General features: G+C 34.8%; 2 protein-coding genes across 2 annotated transcripts; one reads left to right on the top strand and one right to left on the bottom strand.

The window, feature by feature from the left end:
• Window positions 1-6,963: 6,963 nt before the first annotated feature.
• LOC115447663 (39S ribosomal protein L4, mitochondrial) lies at window positions 6,964-8,581 on the top strand. Its single transcript, XM_030174839.2, has 2 exons — window positions 6,964-7,747; window positions 8,327-8,581. Exons 1-2 carry the CDS (start codon window positions 7,104-7,106, stop codon window positions 8,541-8,543), a joined length of 861 nt encoding a protein of 286 aa, XP_030030699.1. The 5' UTR covers window positions 6,964-7,103; the 3' UTR covers window positions 8,544-8,581.
• Window positions 8,582-8,830: 249 nt separating this feature from the next.
• LOC115447664 lies at window positions 8,831-13,528 on the bottom strand. The gene is made up of 4 exons (XM_030174840.2): window positions 10,951-13,528; window positions 10,422-10,763; window positions 9,950-10,131; window positions 8,831-9,017 (listed from the first exon to the last, which is right to left on the bottom strand). The coding sequence occupies exons 1-4, from the start codon at window positions 11,066-11,068 to the stop codon at window positions 8,970-8,972; spliced, it is 690 nt and encodes a 229-aa protein (XP_030030700.1). The 5' UTR covers window positions 11,069-13,528; the 3' UTR covers window positions 8,831-8,969.
• Window positions 13,529-17,954: the final 4,426 nt, after the last annotated feature.

Genomic DNA, 17,954 nt, shown 5'->3' with positions numbered 1-17,954 from the left:
TGGCCTACTAAAATGCTTCTTCACGCTACAACAGACGAACTCCGAATTACCTATAGAAAGAATGGAATACGTACCCACCCAAACTATTCCAAAGTCTGATTTTGCGGCAAAGAAAAGATTTGGTGAACCTATGCGTTCGGGTCGTGATGGTTCTACCTATCTAGCTGTAACTTTGCATGCCAGTACGCGTATTTCTGCTGGGGAAGTTCTAAAGGAGAGGATTTTCAAATTGAACAATTCGTCAGATCATTCACCATGATACAGTTGGTAGTACACGCTCAGAGAATATCAATAGACATCTCTTCGCAACTGCGGCGACTCCTGGTTGCTCGTCACGTCTGTATCATTCATTATGCAGATGATCTACCGCTGCAATCCATCTAAGGCATCGATCGGGTATTGGACGTAACCGTCCCTAAGGTGTGAGCAGTATTCGATAACCGCGAAATCACGATACAGTTGATCAAGCGTTGAAAGACCGATGCACTTGAATTCAGATCACATCGAATATCCACACCGAGAATACGCAGGTCATTCCACAATTAGAAGGAAATATCCTGAAAATTGGGGAAGAAGAAAACGGGAATCTTTTGCACGTGATCGCACACACCTGCGTTTTCTTGGCATTTAACTCAACTAGGTCCTTGGAACCTCATATAGAAATGGAGCTAACGTATGGACTCCTATGACAAGATAGTCGCGCCTCGTCATAACGAACCAAGGGGCTCATAACAGTATCGCCCATGAACCGTGCTGTCTTCTCCATAGCAATAAATGTTGCCAAGCGATAACGGAACATTGATGTGCAGAAGAAACAAGGTAACTGACAACACCGAACCCTGTGGAACTTGGGCATTTACCATCATGAACGTCGAAGCGCGCCCATCAAAGATAAAATCCCCTTCCCCTAATTGTTTTGAGCAGTATATAAGTAATATACTGAAAAAAAAATGACACTTTTTTAAATCAATGATTGTATTTCTTAATCAAATACAATTACCCTCTGGACTATTCATTATATTGACTCTGTAAAGTAATTCTACATTACGATTAACAACCTACATCGAAGTTAAATATTGAGTACAGACAAATAATCACCATTATAGGAGTGTGTAAAAACGGCTTATTCGAGTGTATTCATTTCTCATAATTCATAGTTGTATTTCTTGGCAAGTTATGCGGCGCATTTTTTATCGACAATCGATATTTATCGGATTTTATTCCGATATTTATCGTTTCTCTTAAATAGCCCGATAACCGATAAATTATCGATTATCGGATTGCATACCCTACCTTCAACCATCATTTTAAAATTTTAGGAACCAGTGCTTCTTTTAAAGAGTCTTCATAAATAAGTTGACATACTTGGCTTGTTCCCTACATTTTGTTGAGTAGTGTATAATTTGCTTGATTTTGCTCAAAGTATTGCCCGCATAAGAATCCCCTCTCGATATAAAAGTCAGTTGTGTTATTTTCAGGGTAAGAAACTAGTCTATGCGATCCATGATTTGTATGTGCCAAATAGTCAAATCAACTAAATGGCTCCTAGTTTTTTTGTGCAATCACTTTAACGTCTCCACAAGTTTAGCTTTTATAATGGGTAAGTATCAATAAGAATTAAGATTAATTATAGTACCTACCTACTCTGTATCCAACTCTACTAAAAGGATACTGGTGGTGTCTCTCATATGTGACAGACCGCCTGGATAGGTATCACCGCAATGTCTATTTCTGCAGCCAAGCAGCAGTGTGTAGTCACTGTTGTGTCCGGTTTGAAGGATATTGTAGCCAGTGTACCTACTGGACATAATGAGACTTAACATTTCATGTCTCAGGATGGCGTGTGCAGTGAAATGCAAAAACAATACTTTGCAATTCAAGGTGTTGGATGGTGTTTCTACTGTTTATGGGCGGTCGTATCGCTTAACATCAGGCGAACGGAAATCGCGTCTCGTCATTCAAAGCAATAAAAAGCAATTATAAGTATATTAAAATAGGTAAGCACCAGTGACGAAGGGTGAAATTTTCTGAAAGAGACCCCGATATAACATAATAATATTAGCCCTGTATTATATACTGTCCCACTATTGGACACCGGCCTCCCCTTCTACTGAGAGGGAGGTCTTAGTCCACTACGCTGGCCTAGTGCGGTTTGGTAGTCTTCACACACCCTCGAAATTCCTATAGAGACCTTCTCAGGTATCCAAGGTTTCCTCACGATATTTTCCTTCACCGTTACAGCAAGCGATAATTCACAAAGAATACACACATCATATTTAGAAAACTCAGAGGTGTGTGCCCTTGGGTTTCGGACCTGCAGACATTCGTCTCGTCACTCCGTTCCACAACCAATTAGGCTATTGCCGCTTCTATATCTTACATTTGACATAACATTAAGTACTCACTTTCATAAATGCAATCTTCAGATTTTTTGTAGATTAGATTGATAGTAAGATTTTATATAGATTATGAAAAGGATCCTTCGCCACTGGTTCGTACTGGAAGACTTTACGTCTAATATCTAGTATACGAAAAGTTCTGTACCATATGGAGCTTTGTAACTATAAGTTCTGAATAGCTTTAGAGATAAAGCAGCCGTCTAGTAAAATATGCAACATTATTTTCTAAGCAATAAGGAATAACAGATACTTATAGCTACACTCTAAAATCTGACAACAACATTAACTCTATGTCATCAGCATCAAGTAAGTACTTATTTCATGAGCAAACATAACACATAAACAAAAGTAAGCAAGTACTAATTATAAATAAGTAATTTAAGTGGTTTATTCATGGATGAAAGAAAACGGCAGAAGGATAAAATCAAGTTTAATTGAAAATTTTCAAGGGTCTAGGTGATCTCATATCACCTGAGCATATCACTACTTTCCTCTCTGTCTACTGCTACTTCAGCCGGCCTAGCATGCGCACGACGACAAAATTTTGTCGACACTTTTTCTCGTGATTTTGTCGTTTATCTCTATATGTCTACCGACACTAACATGCGCGCTCATTTTCTCGACTTGTCACGAGAAAAGTAGAGAAAAATTAATGTTTTATTAATCTGTGGTATTTTTGTCTACAAACCCTAACATGAGCAAATAATTTTATCGTTTTTTGACACATGTAAACGAGATATTTGTCTTCTTTGATATTGTACGAAGAGATAAACCGAGAAAATTATCAATTTAATTTATTCGTTAAAACGCGATGGTGGTATCGTACTATAGTAAAATAATATCGATATACGACAAACGAGAGGCGTGTAAAGTGGAAAGAAGACATATTATACTTAATTGATTTATGATATCCCTTTGCTACAAAACGAATGGCATTGTATATTAAAGAAAAGTTTGCTCCCGATTTGGAGTCTCAAGCCAAAGGCATAGCCGTCCGTTTAAAGGTAATTGAATATATTTATTACATACTTAATTACATAAGTAGCTGAGTTTAATATCAATTGAAGTATTTTGATTTATAGATAATGGAATCATTTTTATTTTTTTTAGGTGAGACTCGTGAATTTTACGTGCAAGGTATGTTAGGGCTCTTAGATTGTACCCATATAAAAATATTACCTCCTAATGAGCCACAAAGTGCACAATATCAAAAATGAGGAAGGATGCCTGCGACACCAAGGTTCAACTGGTAATGTACTATTAATTAATTATTAGAGTTAATAGAAATAAAAAATGAATGTACTTTGAGAAATATCTTCACAATTAATACATAGCGTGATACCTTTCATAAAAATGAAATTAGTGTGCCAACTAATGAGGTAATAAGAACTATTTAATGAGATTAATTGGACCTACTTACGCAAAAGGGAATCAACCCACACAATGATAGTTTTGAGAAAAAGCTGTTTTTGTCCAATTTTTGTATACAAGACAATTGTTTGTTATTTTGGACGAAAAATATTTACAATATTGTAAAAATACTTTATTCTATCTATACAAATATAATATTGATGAAAATCATTTAACATAATTAAGGAATTTAAAAATAACTCAATGGTTCCTTTTAGCAAAACTATTTCTGTGTGGATTGATCTCTTGTTAATTTTTTATCTTGGAATAATTCTATAATAAAAATATAAAATGTCATATTTATTTAATATATTTTACTGAAAAAAATATTTTTATTTATTTCCACATACAACTATTTTACAGGTAATACCCAATACAATAGCGTAGTACAATAGTTATGTAAAATAAAAATTCTTATATTAAAATGTTTTGTGGAATATCAAAAATTACTTAATCTAAATATTATTCTACTTCAAAATCAGACTGACCCGAAAAACCTTCCAGATCGTCTTCTATATTTGCATTTCCGTCAAGCTTGACGTAAAAATCATGTGAGTCTTATGGGATGGTTCTTTGTAAAAAACAAAAACAATTTCGTAGATTTATTATATTTTCCGGTTACCATGGGGCTTGGATCTTGTTAGTTTATTGAACAACTAGTGTTATGTGGGTTGGTAAACTTGTGTTGAAAACGGTTTGTTCAGTAAAAATTGTCATATCATTTTGATCTTTACAGAGAGGATAGAAGGTACATTTTGAAAGCTCTCTACATACTTAACTCGATTTTGGCACATGTGTGTATTGGTTCCTGTTTGCATAAGTAGGTCCAATTGCAGTTTTAATTTTGTTTATTTTAATACTACAAATACAAATGAGTAACTTGTTTTACCATAATGTTTTGCAAAACTAGTACCTATATGTTACCAAAAAAATTTCACATTATGGATTCAAACAGCAAAACTCTTAATGTGAATGCCAGGTATCGGAGAAGATACTATTACTATGCAACTTAACAATATGAACAAACAATATCTTGCTTTATTTCTTTATTAAAAACTTCATTTACACTGATTGTATACTGATGGACTTAACAATAATGGATATATGGTTATACACTGTTTCAAATAGTTGTTTGACTATATTATTTTACCACTGGTACAACTTCACATTATATTACTATTGTTAAGTAACTGTAGGTAATGCAGTATTTTATGTTACAGTGTTCCAATGGAGGAAACTATTATAAATGACCATCATATGTGAGAAGAACCTGTACAATTATCAGTACCTGCAAGTGTCTCACAAGCAGGATGACCTCAATTATAATAAATAGATATTTTCCTATGTAAATAATGTATATTTTATTATATTCACATTTTAAATATCAAGATAGTTTTCATTATTACAACAAAATCTTCTACACAAATTTAGGCAACAATAGAATATTTCATAATAACTTGTTATACAACAAATTTCCTACTATTACTGTAATGAAATACTATGAACACTCACAAGAAACAGAAATTGCACTCTCAAGTAATTGCTGCAGTTTACTTATATTATTAATTTCCTAAACCAACAGAACAAGAACACAACAGAACAGAACCAAATTTCCTAACATACAGATGTTTTATCTAGTGTATAAATAAAGATACCTAACGAAATATATATACATGATATTAAGTATTTAAAAATGTAGTTTTTCTTAAAAAACTGGTTATAAAAATACATATTTTCATTAAACTATTAAGTTCAAACCGAGCAACTAAAAACTTTTTGGGAGTAGTATTTGGTAAGCTCTTCAACATGGTGTTGACTGCTGGGCTGGGGACATTCCAATGAATGTAGAGGCACTTGATTCACGGAACTAAAACAAAAAGAAAATATATACTTACTTAATATTTTAATAAACACTAATACTAAAAAACATCAATTACCATCGAATAAGAACAAACTTGAGCTTTGTGGCTGCAAAGTTCAACTTACAACATTGGTGTTTTGCTAATAAGGTTATTGTTTCACTATACTTACATCAATTGGGTATTTTGTGAGGCCCAAAGCCACAGCCATCTCCTTCCCGATTGGACTACTGATTCCATTAGGCATTATGGTACATCGTTCTCACGGCGGGGCGTAGTCACCCGAGGTAAAGTCCGGCTTGGGCACCATATACTCGTACAAATAATTGTCTTATTAGATTTTATTTGATTTGTGTCTTGTTACTTCGTACTCCAAAATAGGGCGGAGCTGTTATTTTGTTTTAGAATCCTTATTATATTGTACAATATTATTATTAATTTTGAATTTGTTTACTTATTTACGTTTCTTATTTACATTATGCTCTTTGTTATGACATAAACTGTCACATAAAACGTCAAAAAAAACCTAATTGGATCATAGATCTATAAAAATTGAATGAACTAAAACCATTGTAGCTATATTAGAAAATAAAATGTTTAGAATATATATTTCAATGGGCAACATCGGTTTGTCTTCACGAGTAAACTTATGTCTTCAACGAGGAATTTGTCGATCGTGGTGCGCATGTTAGAGAAAACGAGATATTTATCGACATCGACAATTTGTCTACTCTCGTTCTCGAGATATCTCGTGATGCGCATGCTAGGCCGGCAGTCTATATTTTGGGCTATATACGAAATCAGCTCAAGAAAACAGATTACCTATTTATTTAGTTTTAGAAGCCTACTTACTTTTTTAGCTTACGGCTTAACATGTAATCTTTAGAAAAGTCAAAAGATGGCGTTAATTTTTCTCGGCTAGTCGCGAATTAGGCGATTTTTTATAAAGGCTACTATATTTTTAGGTCACTATCACTAGCCACTTGAAAACAATTTATAAAACTGAAATATAAAATTTACAGATGAAATTATTTCGATTTTATTGATACGACCGTCAAGGCGCAGTATAAATCTTTGGTATAAATAAAAAAACAGCTGTCGTTGTTGCAGATGCTCACCTCGAAAATTTAAATTTAGTATGTTTTCTTCAAATCATGAAAACGATAACTAAAATTTAATTTAAAATACTTATAATATGAACTAAATAAATATTTATATAAATGTGTACTAATACTAAGGAACTGCATAATGTAGTTCATTTTTCATTCAAATCTATGTATGCTTATTTGTATCTGTTTCTATGAAATGTCAAATTTATAATCACGTCGAATATAACCTAAAATATTTTTCACAGCTGAAAAACGAACAACTATATTTTCTCCCGTGACTGTAATGTTTACTTTTTAAATAGAATATAATAATTACATAGCCTACCATGGCTTCCGCACTCATAAGCGTTATCAAAAAGTTACATATATCAGTTATACCACAAATAAGAGTATTGTCTTCAAATGTCACGGCAGTAGCAGCAAATCCTATAAACGAAAACTTGAATGTTATTAAAAAAGAATGGAAATTCCCACCACAGTACACCAAACCTCGGGAAGTCTGGATTGAGAACATGGACACTATCGAAGAAAAGAAAATAGGATTATTTGAACTGCATCCATTAGTGTACGCCGCGCCCGCTAGAATAGACATTATACATCGCAATATTATATGGCAGAAAAAGTATAGATGGGTGTCCTGGGCTCATACGAAGACTCGAGCTGAAGTCCGAGGAGGTGGAAGGAAACCGTGGCCACAAAAAGGTATGGGCAAGGCTCGGCATGGCTCTATAAGGTCCCCACTGTGGCGCGGTGGTGGGATAGCCCATGGACCTAGATCTGGCAAGTCCCACTTTTTCATGCTACCTTTCCATGTAAGACTCCATGGTTTAACCACAACTTTATCAGTGAAATTGGCACAGGATGACCTCCATATTGTAAAGGACTTGGAACTGCCTTCAGATGAGCCAGATTATTTGGTTGACCTCATTGAACAAAGGAATTGGGGACCGTCAGTTTTGATTGTTGATGAGTAAGTGTTGTAATACTATAATTTAGATTTTTTTACCATATACATAGGTAATTTTTTTTATTACTTAGGCTAAAAAGTATGGGAACATCTTTGCCCAGCTCTGTAGCAATATTAAAGGCCATTAAATTAGCAAGTAAAACCTTAGCAATAATCTTCCACCTATAGTAGACTAAAAAAAATAATATGATACACAAGTTGTTGCACCAGTCAATAACGTTAACTTCAATTCTGTGGAAATATATGAATTTTACATGTAAAATAGATGGCAATCATATAAATAGGTCCTAAATATAGACCAATTGTGAAACAAAATACAAAACATCATCATTCCACTCATAAATTAATATAAATAAGGAGATGTTTAAAAATAGCAAGTGTTTGTTTACGACTACTTATATTAATGTGTCAGATTGCAATCATTATTTTATATTAAACTATCTTTCGGATTTTATCGCAGTTTTTATATTTTATTTTTCTGACATTTCCTGAATCCAGCATATTGACCCTTATCCTCATGGCATTAACATACTGGTTGTCTTATTATGTGCCCAACTGACATGATTGCTTTTTACATTTCAGCAATGACATAGCTCCAAAGAACATAATTGTAGCCACAGACCGCTTGCAACATGTAAACCTAATGCCAGTTTATGGACTCAATGTGTACTCCATGCTAAAACATGACACATTGGTCCTCACCCAGGCTGCTGCTGAGAAGATTGAAGAAAGAATCTTAGATCATTTCCATTCAATCACAACAGATAAACAACAAGCATTTAAATTAAACCAAGTGTAAAGTCTATTAAATATAAAGTTAGTTAATATTATTGGTAATATTGTTTTTTTTTATTTTGCTATTACATGCTTTTATCATACCTATGAGCATAGGAACAATTGACATACTAAATACATTAATTAGTAATTAAACCCTTCAAGTCTCAAGTCTACCCTGAACAAGAATGAGGGTCAGTACTCTTACCAAAATAGACTCACCACCTATCTCATCATGAGATGAAAAACATACTACAAGTGGGTGCGTTGGTTAAATCTCTACTTGCCCCATCAGGAATAAAAAAACAAATGTTTATATTATTTCCAATTTATTTATTTGGCAACAATATAATGCAGAAAAAAAATACAATAAGAAAACATAATAATTCACCAATGAAATGTCACAATTTATTTAGAATATAACTATTATAAGCTTAAAACTATGATGTAATCAATTCCTCAGAGTCCCATCTTTTTCTGAAGCTTGAGTTCCTGAAACCTATAAATTACCAATTTAAAAATGTATATATAGCTATTTAACAAATATTCTGGTGTTTAACATATTCAGTTCTATTCACTACAGTGTACCGTGTCTGCCAGACAAGTGAACGGGACTTATACTAGAAATAAGGCAGTGGGAACTACATATAATAAAATTGAAACATACTTCTTTCAACTGCGAGAACTAATCACTAACTAGACGTGAATTTAAATTCTTTACTTGTCAATACTTGTTTAGTTACCCAGATTAAAGGTGAAACAAAATGTATTAAAAATGGACCTTAAGCTATAACCTTAAAGTTAAAAGATTATGATATGTACTAGTGAGAGGTGGTAAATGTTTTGGTCAAAAGAAACTATTGTTAACATTAATCTATATCCTATCATAATCTTTGTCTATAAAGTTATACACACAGCAAATGCAGAGTGAGTTTTTACTGCCTGGTTTAGATTCCAAATGTACCAGTCCTAGGAACAAGAGCAAAAAAGACAATTTTAATACAAAAAAGCTGCATGCATCCCCTCCTCTACCTACTATTCTATAGCACAAAATGTGAAATGAAAAAATTCAAATTTTTATAAGCTTTTATTTAAATTAAACTATTTTAACCGCAATAAAATTCATAAAATAGTTTAATTTAAATGTCTAAATTTGCATAACTTAAGAAATTTTATAAGCTTTTATTTTAGAGATTTTTCCACCTCCCTAAATCTGTCCCAGGCATCCCGTCTATGCTACCCCACTAACACACATATTATGTATCTATATGTATACAGACAAGAAATCTTAGTACTTTCTTTCTATACCTATATAACAAAGGGTGTGTTATCAGTTAATACTAACTAGGTCTAGTCTGTGGTATTTTAGGGTTTTTATTTTAATCATACCTTTACTTGTATAGTATTCACATTTTGATAAATAAAACTAACCTTATTTACAGTCTGTCTGGGATAATTACCAGCCATCTTCTGTCTGACACTCCATCTTAACTCTGACCAATCATTCTCGCCAGGTACGTTGGGCTTGTACTTAGCCCACAATGATGTATAGTAGTGGTACAATGACACAGGGTCACATTTCTTCTTCACTGGTTGTTTCTGCACTTTTATCACTGTAATAAAGTGAAATCAGAATTAAGATTAAAATTTAAATGGGCACTAAATCCTACACCTGAGATAGGCACAAGTAAATACAGAAAGTTTGCCTCCAAGACACAGTATTCATTAAATAATTCCGACTGTTTTGCAATGAGACTAATTTATCTGGAGAGAAATAATGTGCATAATGTGTAGGTTGAGGGGAATTGACTATATTTACTTCTGAGATTGATGCATCACTGAACATTAACTCTATGCTAATATGAGTTGTCTGATAATGCTGCAATAGGTTTATTGTACTCACAGTTATTTGTATTTACTGTGATCTTCTCTTTTTCCTTTATGTCTGGTTTAGTTTCATTTCTAACACAGGAACAGGCTCTTCTGACTGGTTTATCATCAGACTTAATAGGTCCTAAATTAGGTGCAGAATAAACATTTCTAATATTCTGTACTCTATGTAATCTTTTTGTTTTCTGACATTCTTTGCTACAGGGAACAATACCTTCTTGGCTTTTTGATTTTGTTCTAGAAGAAAATGTACTGGCGCTATACAATCTCTCTGACCATTGCACTTCGAATTCTTCATGTTCATTTTTGTCTTTATTTCGGTTCTGTAGGTCATATTTTATGAGTTTTTTTAGGTCTGAAAATTTTATATGTACATGTGGTTATAAATTTTTGTATTTCAATCATTGTGCAAGACTAGGTGAAAGTTCAACGCCGAACTCTATGAAAAGTGTAAATATTAGAAGTTTAATAAAAGGATGATATAACAAGCATACGAATATTAACTTATGAAAGCGTGATGCCTATCTATTTCGTTTACATACCTGTTATGAAATATTTAAGTACTTCTCCACTGATGTTATGAATGCCAAGATTGTTTAAATATCTCAAGACTTGTCGCGCATCCAAGTCAGAAGTTATTTGATAATAATCACCATCCATTACGAATATCTATTTGTTGATTTGTGTTCAAACTAACAACAAAACATGATAAATAAATTCAAACAAAATCTTTTTTTTCGACTTTCGTTACATTCAAACTTGAACACCTTGTGTGAAGTTTGATTTTTTTTTTTGATTCGCCCTTAGAGGACAGGCTATAGTCTCCCGATCATACTGCCTACTCTTACGTATGTCTTTTATTTATTTTGAAAATAACGTTGGTTTTGTGAACACGCGTTCGTAAAATTACGGTGTTTGTTATGTTTACAGTTGTCTACTGGGGCCTTATTCTCTATCCCGCACGTTATTTTGACAGTGTGTAACAAGCACGTAACACAACGCATCATGTTTAGGACTATAGAAATTTGGCTTACACAATACCATTCCACGCACATTTCTCGAAGATAACATGACACGGCCGCGTTACGCGTTTACACAATCATACAGAATAAGGGACTTCCTAAATCCAAACGACAAAATTTATTGGATTGACAATTTATAAATAAACGGCTGCTGCTTCGTATAATTTTATATTTTAACATTACGAAAAATCCTAAATTTTGTTTCATCCTAAGAAAGCTCCTTCTCCTTTTTTTTCTCTTCCTACACTCTACCCCCTCCTTTCTTCCTTCCGGGGGCTGTGACCAGATAGCCGTGCATCGCCAGCGTACCATCCGTTGGCAGTTGGCACCCTCGGCGATAACGGTAGGGCCCACCAAATCCTCATAGGGACTGTCGTGGTTGCTAAGCTGATAATGATTTCAACATCCGAGTTTTATAATGCATATTAAATATTTATTGCTGTTAAGTACCTATGTTGTTTGGCTACAAATTGCCCATATTATTTATCTTATTATTTCGTTGTTCTAAATAGTAACAATATTCGCTTCCGTGAAAAAGGCTACAAAATGGCGTGGGTATAACGTCAGAGCCTAAAATATCTCATTAATTCCAGTGGGAACTAATTACTGGGATGAAACGACATTCATTCCACCCGTGTGTCAAAGTTCATCAAAATTCGTTCAGTTTTTACGGAATTTACGTCTAAGCAACAAGCAAACATTTTCACAAACATTCGCATTTGTATAATTAATAAGTAAGATAAGATTTACGAACATCATTACTTTTTAAATTACGAAAAGCTTGAACTGTTAAAGTTTAACCGACTTCAGTAAAAAGGAGGAGGTTCTCAATTCTACTGTATGTTTGTTTTCGTTCATTTTGTTCGCAAGTTTATATTATTTGTAGGCTATAATCATAATAATTTATTTGTAATGGATCGAAGACCAGATATTGTTCGCTACTTTATTTTCTATTGATAAATCATTGAAAATGAATAAAATATTATAATTTATGTTCTGACGGCACGCTAACCATTACATTTTTTCTGAAGCCATAATCGGGAAAATTTATCAGAGGAAACTCAGTGGAAGTTTTTGGCAATTTCTGATCTTAAAAGTACTCAAATCTCTAATTGGGACCATTAGCCTTTTAATCCTTGGGATCGATTGGCATCAAACATTTTGTATAAATTGTTCATTATCCAAATTCCATCCTAATATCAGGGGTTTGTAGCTTTTACTTCTGACAAACATTTACGCGTCTTTCCAAACTTAACCGCTATAATATTATAAAGGAATAAGATAACGCAATAAGAACCCAATTCGATGCAGTTTTTTTTTCTTTCAATGGTCATTAGGCATATTAGCTCCGAAAATGATACGCAATAATGTAAAACCATACCTTTAACCATACTTTCTTCACAATAATGTGTGCTATAAACTTGGTAAAAAGGTTTATTTCCAATGCTTCCACACTCCGCAGACTTTGCGCAAAATACAATGAATCAATTGCTTGCTTGCTTCATCGGCGGAAGAGTTACAAAAGTTAGTGACAATTATGGATGGTGCTTTTGGGAGAAAGGGTATGAAAGTGAATATTAATAAAACGAAAGTTATGGTGTTTGAAAGGGACGATAGCATGACAGAATGCAACATTATAATCCGTGATGAAAGGCTTCAGCAAGTAAGAGAGTTTGTGTATCTGGGTTGTGTTTTCACTAGTGATGGAAGGAATGATAGTGATATAGATAGACGTGTGAGTGCAGGGAATCGGGTGAATGGGGCGCTGCACACTTTTATGGGTAGCTGCAAAGTGTCCAAAAAGGCACGACTGGCTGTCTATAGAGGAGTGTTATTGCCCACTCTGATGTATGGTAGTGAAAGTTGGGTATGGCAGAAAAAGCATGAAAGTAAAATTAAAGCAGTGGAAATGAGAGCGTTAAGAAGTATGTGTGGGGTGACTTTGAATGATAGAGTGCGGAATACTACGGTAATGGATATGTGTGGACTGACAGAGGATGTAGTTACAAAAATTGAGAAGGGTATGCTAAGGTGGTTTGGGCATTTGGAGAGGATGGATGATAAGAGACTGACAAAGAGGGTTTATAAGGCGAATGTGGATGGAAGAGCCGGTAGGGGTTGACCGCACCGAACCTTCGAATGTCAGATATCTGACATTCTCAGTAAAGGCCAGGTCAAAAGTACCCGGAACCGGAGGGAATGCATGAAAGGATTAATGAAGGTTGAGGAAGCGCGTGAAGTATGCCAGGACCGTGCAAAGTGGCAATCTATAGTCTCTGCCTACCCCTATGGGATAAAGGCGTGATACTATGTATGTATGTATGTACAATGAATCATAGGAATAAGGTAAGAGACGTCATGAAACTGTTTTAACCACAAAATATAAGTGCAGCAGAGGTCTGTTGTACTTATATTTTATGTCGATAGGGTATTTTAGTGTATATGAGAAAAAATCCAAAAATACATAAATATGATAGTTTAATGAAAAAGCCATCGGAAAGTAGTAGTTTCAGTTCATAAAATTATAAAACAATTTTTTAAAGTCAGTTCAAAGTTTTGACTTTTTTTATCTGTTTTACAAATACCTATGCGCTCAAAACAATAACAAGCATAGAAGGAATCAAAATTACCTTCATATACTTATCCTATTTTTTCAAATAGGCTAAAATCGTTGAAAAGAACGAGACAAATATTATGTTGCTAAGGTCGGCTTGCGTACACTTTACAATCATCAAATGGTTACCTTTGGTCTGAGGGTATGCGAAACGAGTGCCACCATGACATGACGTCATTAAGACAGTAAATTACTTGATACTTATTTATCAATACGCGTTCACTATTTCTATTGTATTGAAATAGACAAATTTTTCGGACAATAAATTTGGATCTTTTCTCGCAAGTTGTAACCAAGTTTTCCTCATAGTTATATCTGTTGGCACTTGAATCCACATTTTTTTCGACGTTATTACACTAGTATTCTTACATTTAGAAACCATACACCAGTGATAAGGATAGTAGTACTAATTTTAATTGTAAAAATTTACTCTTTCTCAGTGCACAGCGTTGTTACTTGATGTTTACCGTCGATATGACGTCAGCAACGTGGCCTCTAGCATTTTCATTTATTTACACGGGAAAATTTAAAATGTAATATTTAAATGTACTTGTGGCACTTATTGATTGAATATTTTCTTAAAAAAATTCTAGACGTATTTTATTACCTTATGATTAATTTGAGACTGTTTTAAAAAAAGATGGCGGTATACCCTATTAAGTAGAGTCAAAGAAAAATTACTATTTACATTACGTGATATGCGTGTAGAATGTAAACAATAAGCAGGAATCGGTAAGAGAGCCTAAGGCGCTAGTCGTTACACAAGTGCTGCAAATTTATTATAGAGACCCTACGAAATTGACAGCTGCTAAAGTTGCTGAAGCAAGTGTCTGTTTCACAATATAGTCAAAACAACATCTAGGCGGCTTCTAAAGCGACAATATTTGCGCGAAGAGTGAAGGATCGAAAAGAGCAATGGCTTCCTTCGAAAGACATTCAAGAGTCAAGACACTTTCACTATCACTAATTTCTTATGTATTTATATTTTATCTCGGTATAATGTTAATAATGAGTAAGTATATCATATTATCCGATTATAACAGACTGTACGTGTGATCTATTGATCACTGGAATAAATTGTTTCAAAATCCCAAAGGATTTGTGGCCTGAGTTCTTAGATGATTACGTGGAGGTAAAGCGTTTTATGAATCTCATAGACGCTAAAGGTTTAGTAAAAACAAACGACAACCTTTTTGTAGTCCATTGTATTAAAATAAACGAATGTCGCATTTGTACTAATAATAATATCAGCCCTGTATTATATACTTGCCCACTGCTGAGCACGGGCCTCCTCTACTACTGAGAGGGATTAGGCCTTAGTCCACCACGCTGGCCTAGTGCGGATTGGTAGACTTCACACACCCTCGAAATTCCTATAGAGAACTTCTCAGGTATGCAGGTTTCCTCACGATGTTTTCCTTCACCGTTAAAGCAAGCGATAATTCACAAAGAATACACACATAATTTATTAGAAAAATCAGAGGTGTGTGCCCTTGGGATTTGAACCTGCGGACATTCATCTCGGCAGTCCGTTCCACAACCAACTAGGCTATCGCCGCTTCTTATTTGTACTAAACTTATTTGTACTAACTAAATTATATCCTTCAAATTTGTACTAAACTTGAAGGATATAATTTAGTAGCTGGTACAGATAAATATTAATTAGACGGAGCTCTTATATCACCTCGAACGTTTATATACAATTCTTGGCGGCGCGGCATAAAATTGCTTCAAAAATAATATCGGTTCAGGCGAGACTCGGTTCAAGAACTTTGGCACACGCAAGTAACGCGTTCCGTCTAATTGAGGCTTAAAGCGGTCAAGTAAATTGTGGGGACAATAAATTTTATATCTGGCTTTGTGGTTTTATTTTATCTCAAAAGTTAAGTATATTTTAATTGTTTAAATTGATAAATACTTACTTTATCTGTAATCACTTGTGTATTGCATAGACATGTGCACTATAATATCTCCTGCATACCTGGCTAATCTTCGTTAAGATTGGTCGCCGTTGCCGAAATTCGTCTTGGCCCCTCCCCCTTTTATTTACAGGTTAAGTAAAAACAACCCTGAGAGATGAAACTTAAAATTATACAATATGAATGTTAGACAGAGAGGCTTTTCACCCTTTTTTAGTGCCTTCCGCATTGATATATATTAAAACAGAAGGGAGAAATATAAATACAAATTACTTCAGAGATTATGTTTTATTAGTCGGACAGCGTTTCGCCTTATACTAGTGCACACAATTGAATGTCCATTGAAATTAATGCCTTGGGTTTTTATACCAGTCATTTAACAGTTGGATGTCATGTCACGAACAATCAACGGCGAACCATAGGCAATATTGATACTGCTGGCTGGCTCGAGTGGAAGTTGCGGCATTCAACCTCCGTGGCATGGCTTTAGCTTTGGCTGTGGCTGTGGCTGTGGCTGTGGCTGTGGCTGTGGCTGTGGCTGTGGCTGTGGTTTTGGCTTTGGCTTTGGCTTGGCTTGGCTTGGCTTGGCTTGGCTTGGCTTGGCATGGCTTTGGCTTTGGCTTGGCTTAACACGTGGCTGCATGGCTGGCTTTGCTTGGCATGTGCTGCGTTGTAACAATATGTACTACGTACTAGATTTGACTTTCCGAACATTCACTGTGTTCAACTGAATTGAACTGCAATCCACTCAAACTGACTTTAGTATGGTCGATATGGACAGCTTGTGGTTGTGTACGGAGTGGCACTCATGAAAGGCTCGACCGAGATCTCGGTCTCGGCATTCTTGGCCATAAATCCAACCGAGAATTTTGTCTCGGTTCTCGGCTAAAAACCGACGAGATTCTCGGCAATGACCGAGAAACTTTGTACGGAACAGAATGAGATTCAAATCAGCGCGCGGCCATATTCGTCGGTCGGTGTGAGGGTGTGAGTAGGCACTCTGCATTGTGATTGGTTGGAGTCCCAGTTGGTGAACTGCGGCTGCCTTCGCGCCGTTCGTTCACGGTTTTTTTAGCCATTGTTGTAAAATAGAAATTAGTTAAAATATTGTAGTTAATAAAAGTAAGTAACAAACCCACACTAGGCCAGCTTGGTGAATGCCTAAACCCTATCAGTAGTAGAGATGTTCCCAGCAGTGGGATCCAATATTTAATACATCGTATAAATTGTATAAATGTAAGTATTTTTTAACCGACTTCAAAAAAAGGAAGAGGTTATCAATTCGACGGGAATGATTTTTTTTTTCTTTTGTATGTTTGCTACCTCAGAACTCGCTCATTTACGAACCGATTTGGAAAAATATTTTTTTATTTGAAAGAATATCTCTCCAGATTGGTCCCATAATTTTTTTTTCAACATCGCTTCAGTATTGTGGTTTTAAAACTAAAAAAAACTAGAATAATTTTGTCGTCCGAGAAAACGAAATCGCGAATTTAGCTTTCCTGTGACGTTTTTAGTTATGTTTTTGCATTGGGTTTAATTGAGTATACTTCTCACATACTTATACATATAGCATAACACCTTTTCCCCGTGTCAGGGGTAGGCAGAGGCGTAATATTTCAGCGCGATAGTCGTACTGTGAGTGAAACATATCAGTTGTGTTTTTTGGGTTGGGTTTAGTTGACTCTACTACTTACATACATACATGTATATAGCATCACACCTTTTCCCCTTTTCAGGGGTACTCAGAGGTGTAACTCCTGAGCGCGATAGTCGTATCGTGAGTGAAACACGCCATCGAGACGGTCTATTTTTTACTAACACAAAAAAGCAAAAAAATTAAATAATTTTAACAAAAAATTTAACCGCTTTCAAAAACCACTCAAAACCAAAAAATAATTTCACATAACAGGTATATATTGGATGCCATTTTTGGCGTCGGTGCCTAATTAAAATTGCTAGTTAAGCTATATTTGTTGCATAGTCCATCC

Source organism: Manduca sexta, chromosome 24 (assembly GCF_014839805.1).
Source record: "Manduca sexta isolate Smith_Timp_Sample1 chromosome 24, JHU_Msex_v1.0, whole genome shotgun sequence".
Taxonomy (NCBI): domain Eukaryota; kingdom Metazoa; phylum Arthropoda; class Insecta; order Lepidoptera; family Sphingidae; genus Manduca; species Manduca sexta.
The sequence above is the reverse complement of the archived record's forward strand: the minus strand, read 5'-3'. Positions and strand labels throughout refer to the sequence as shown.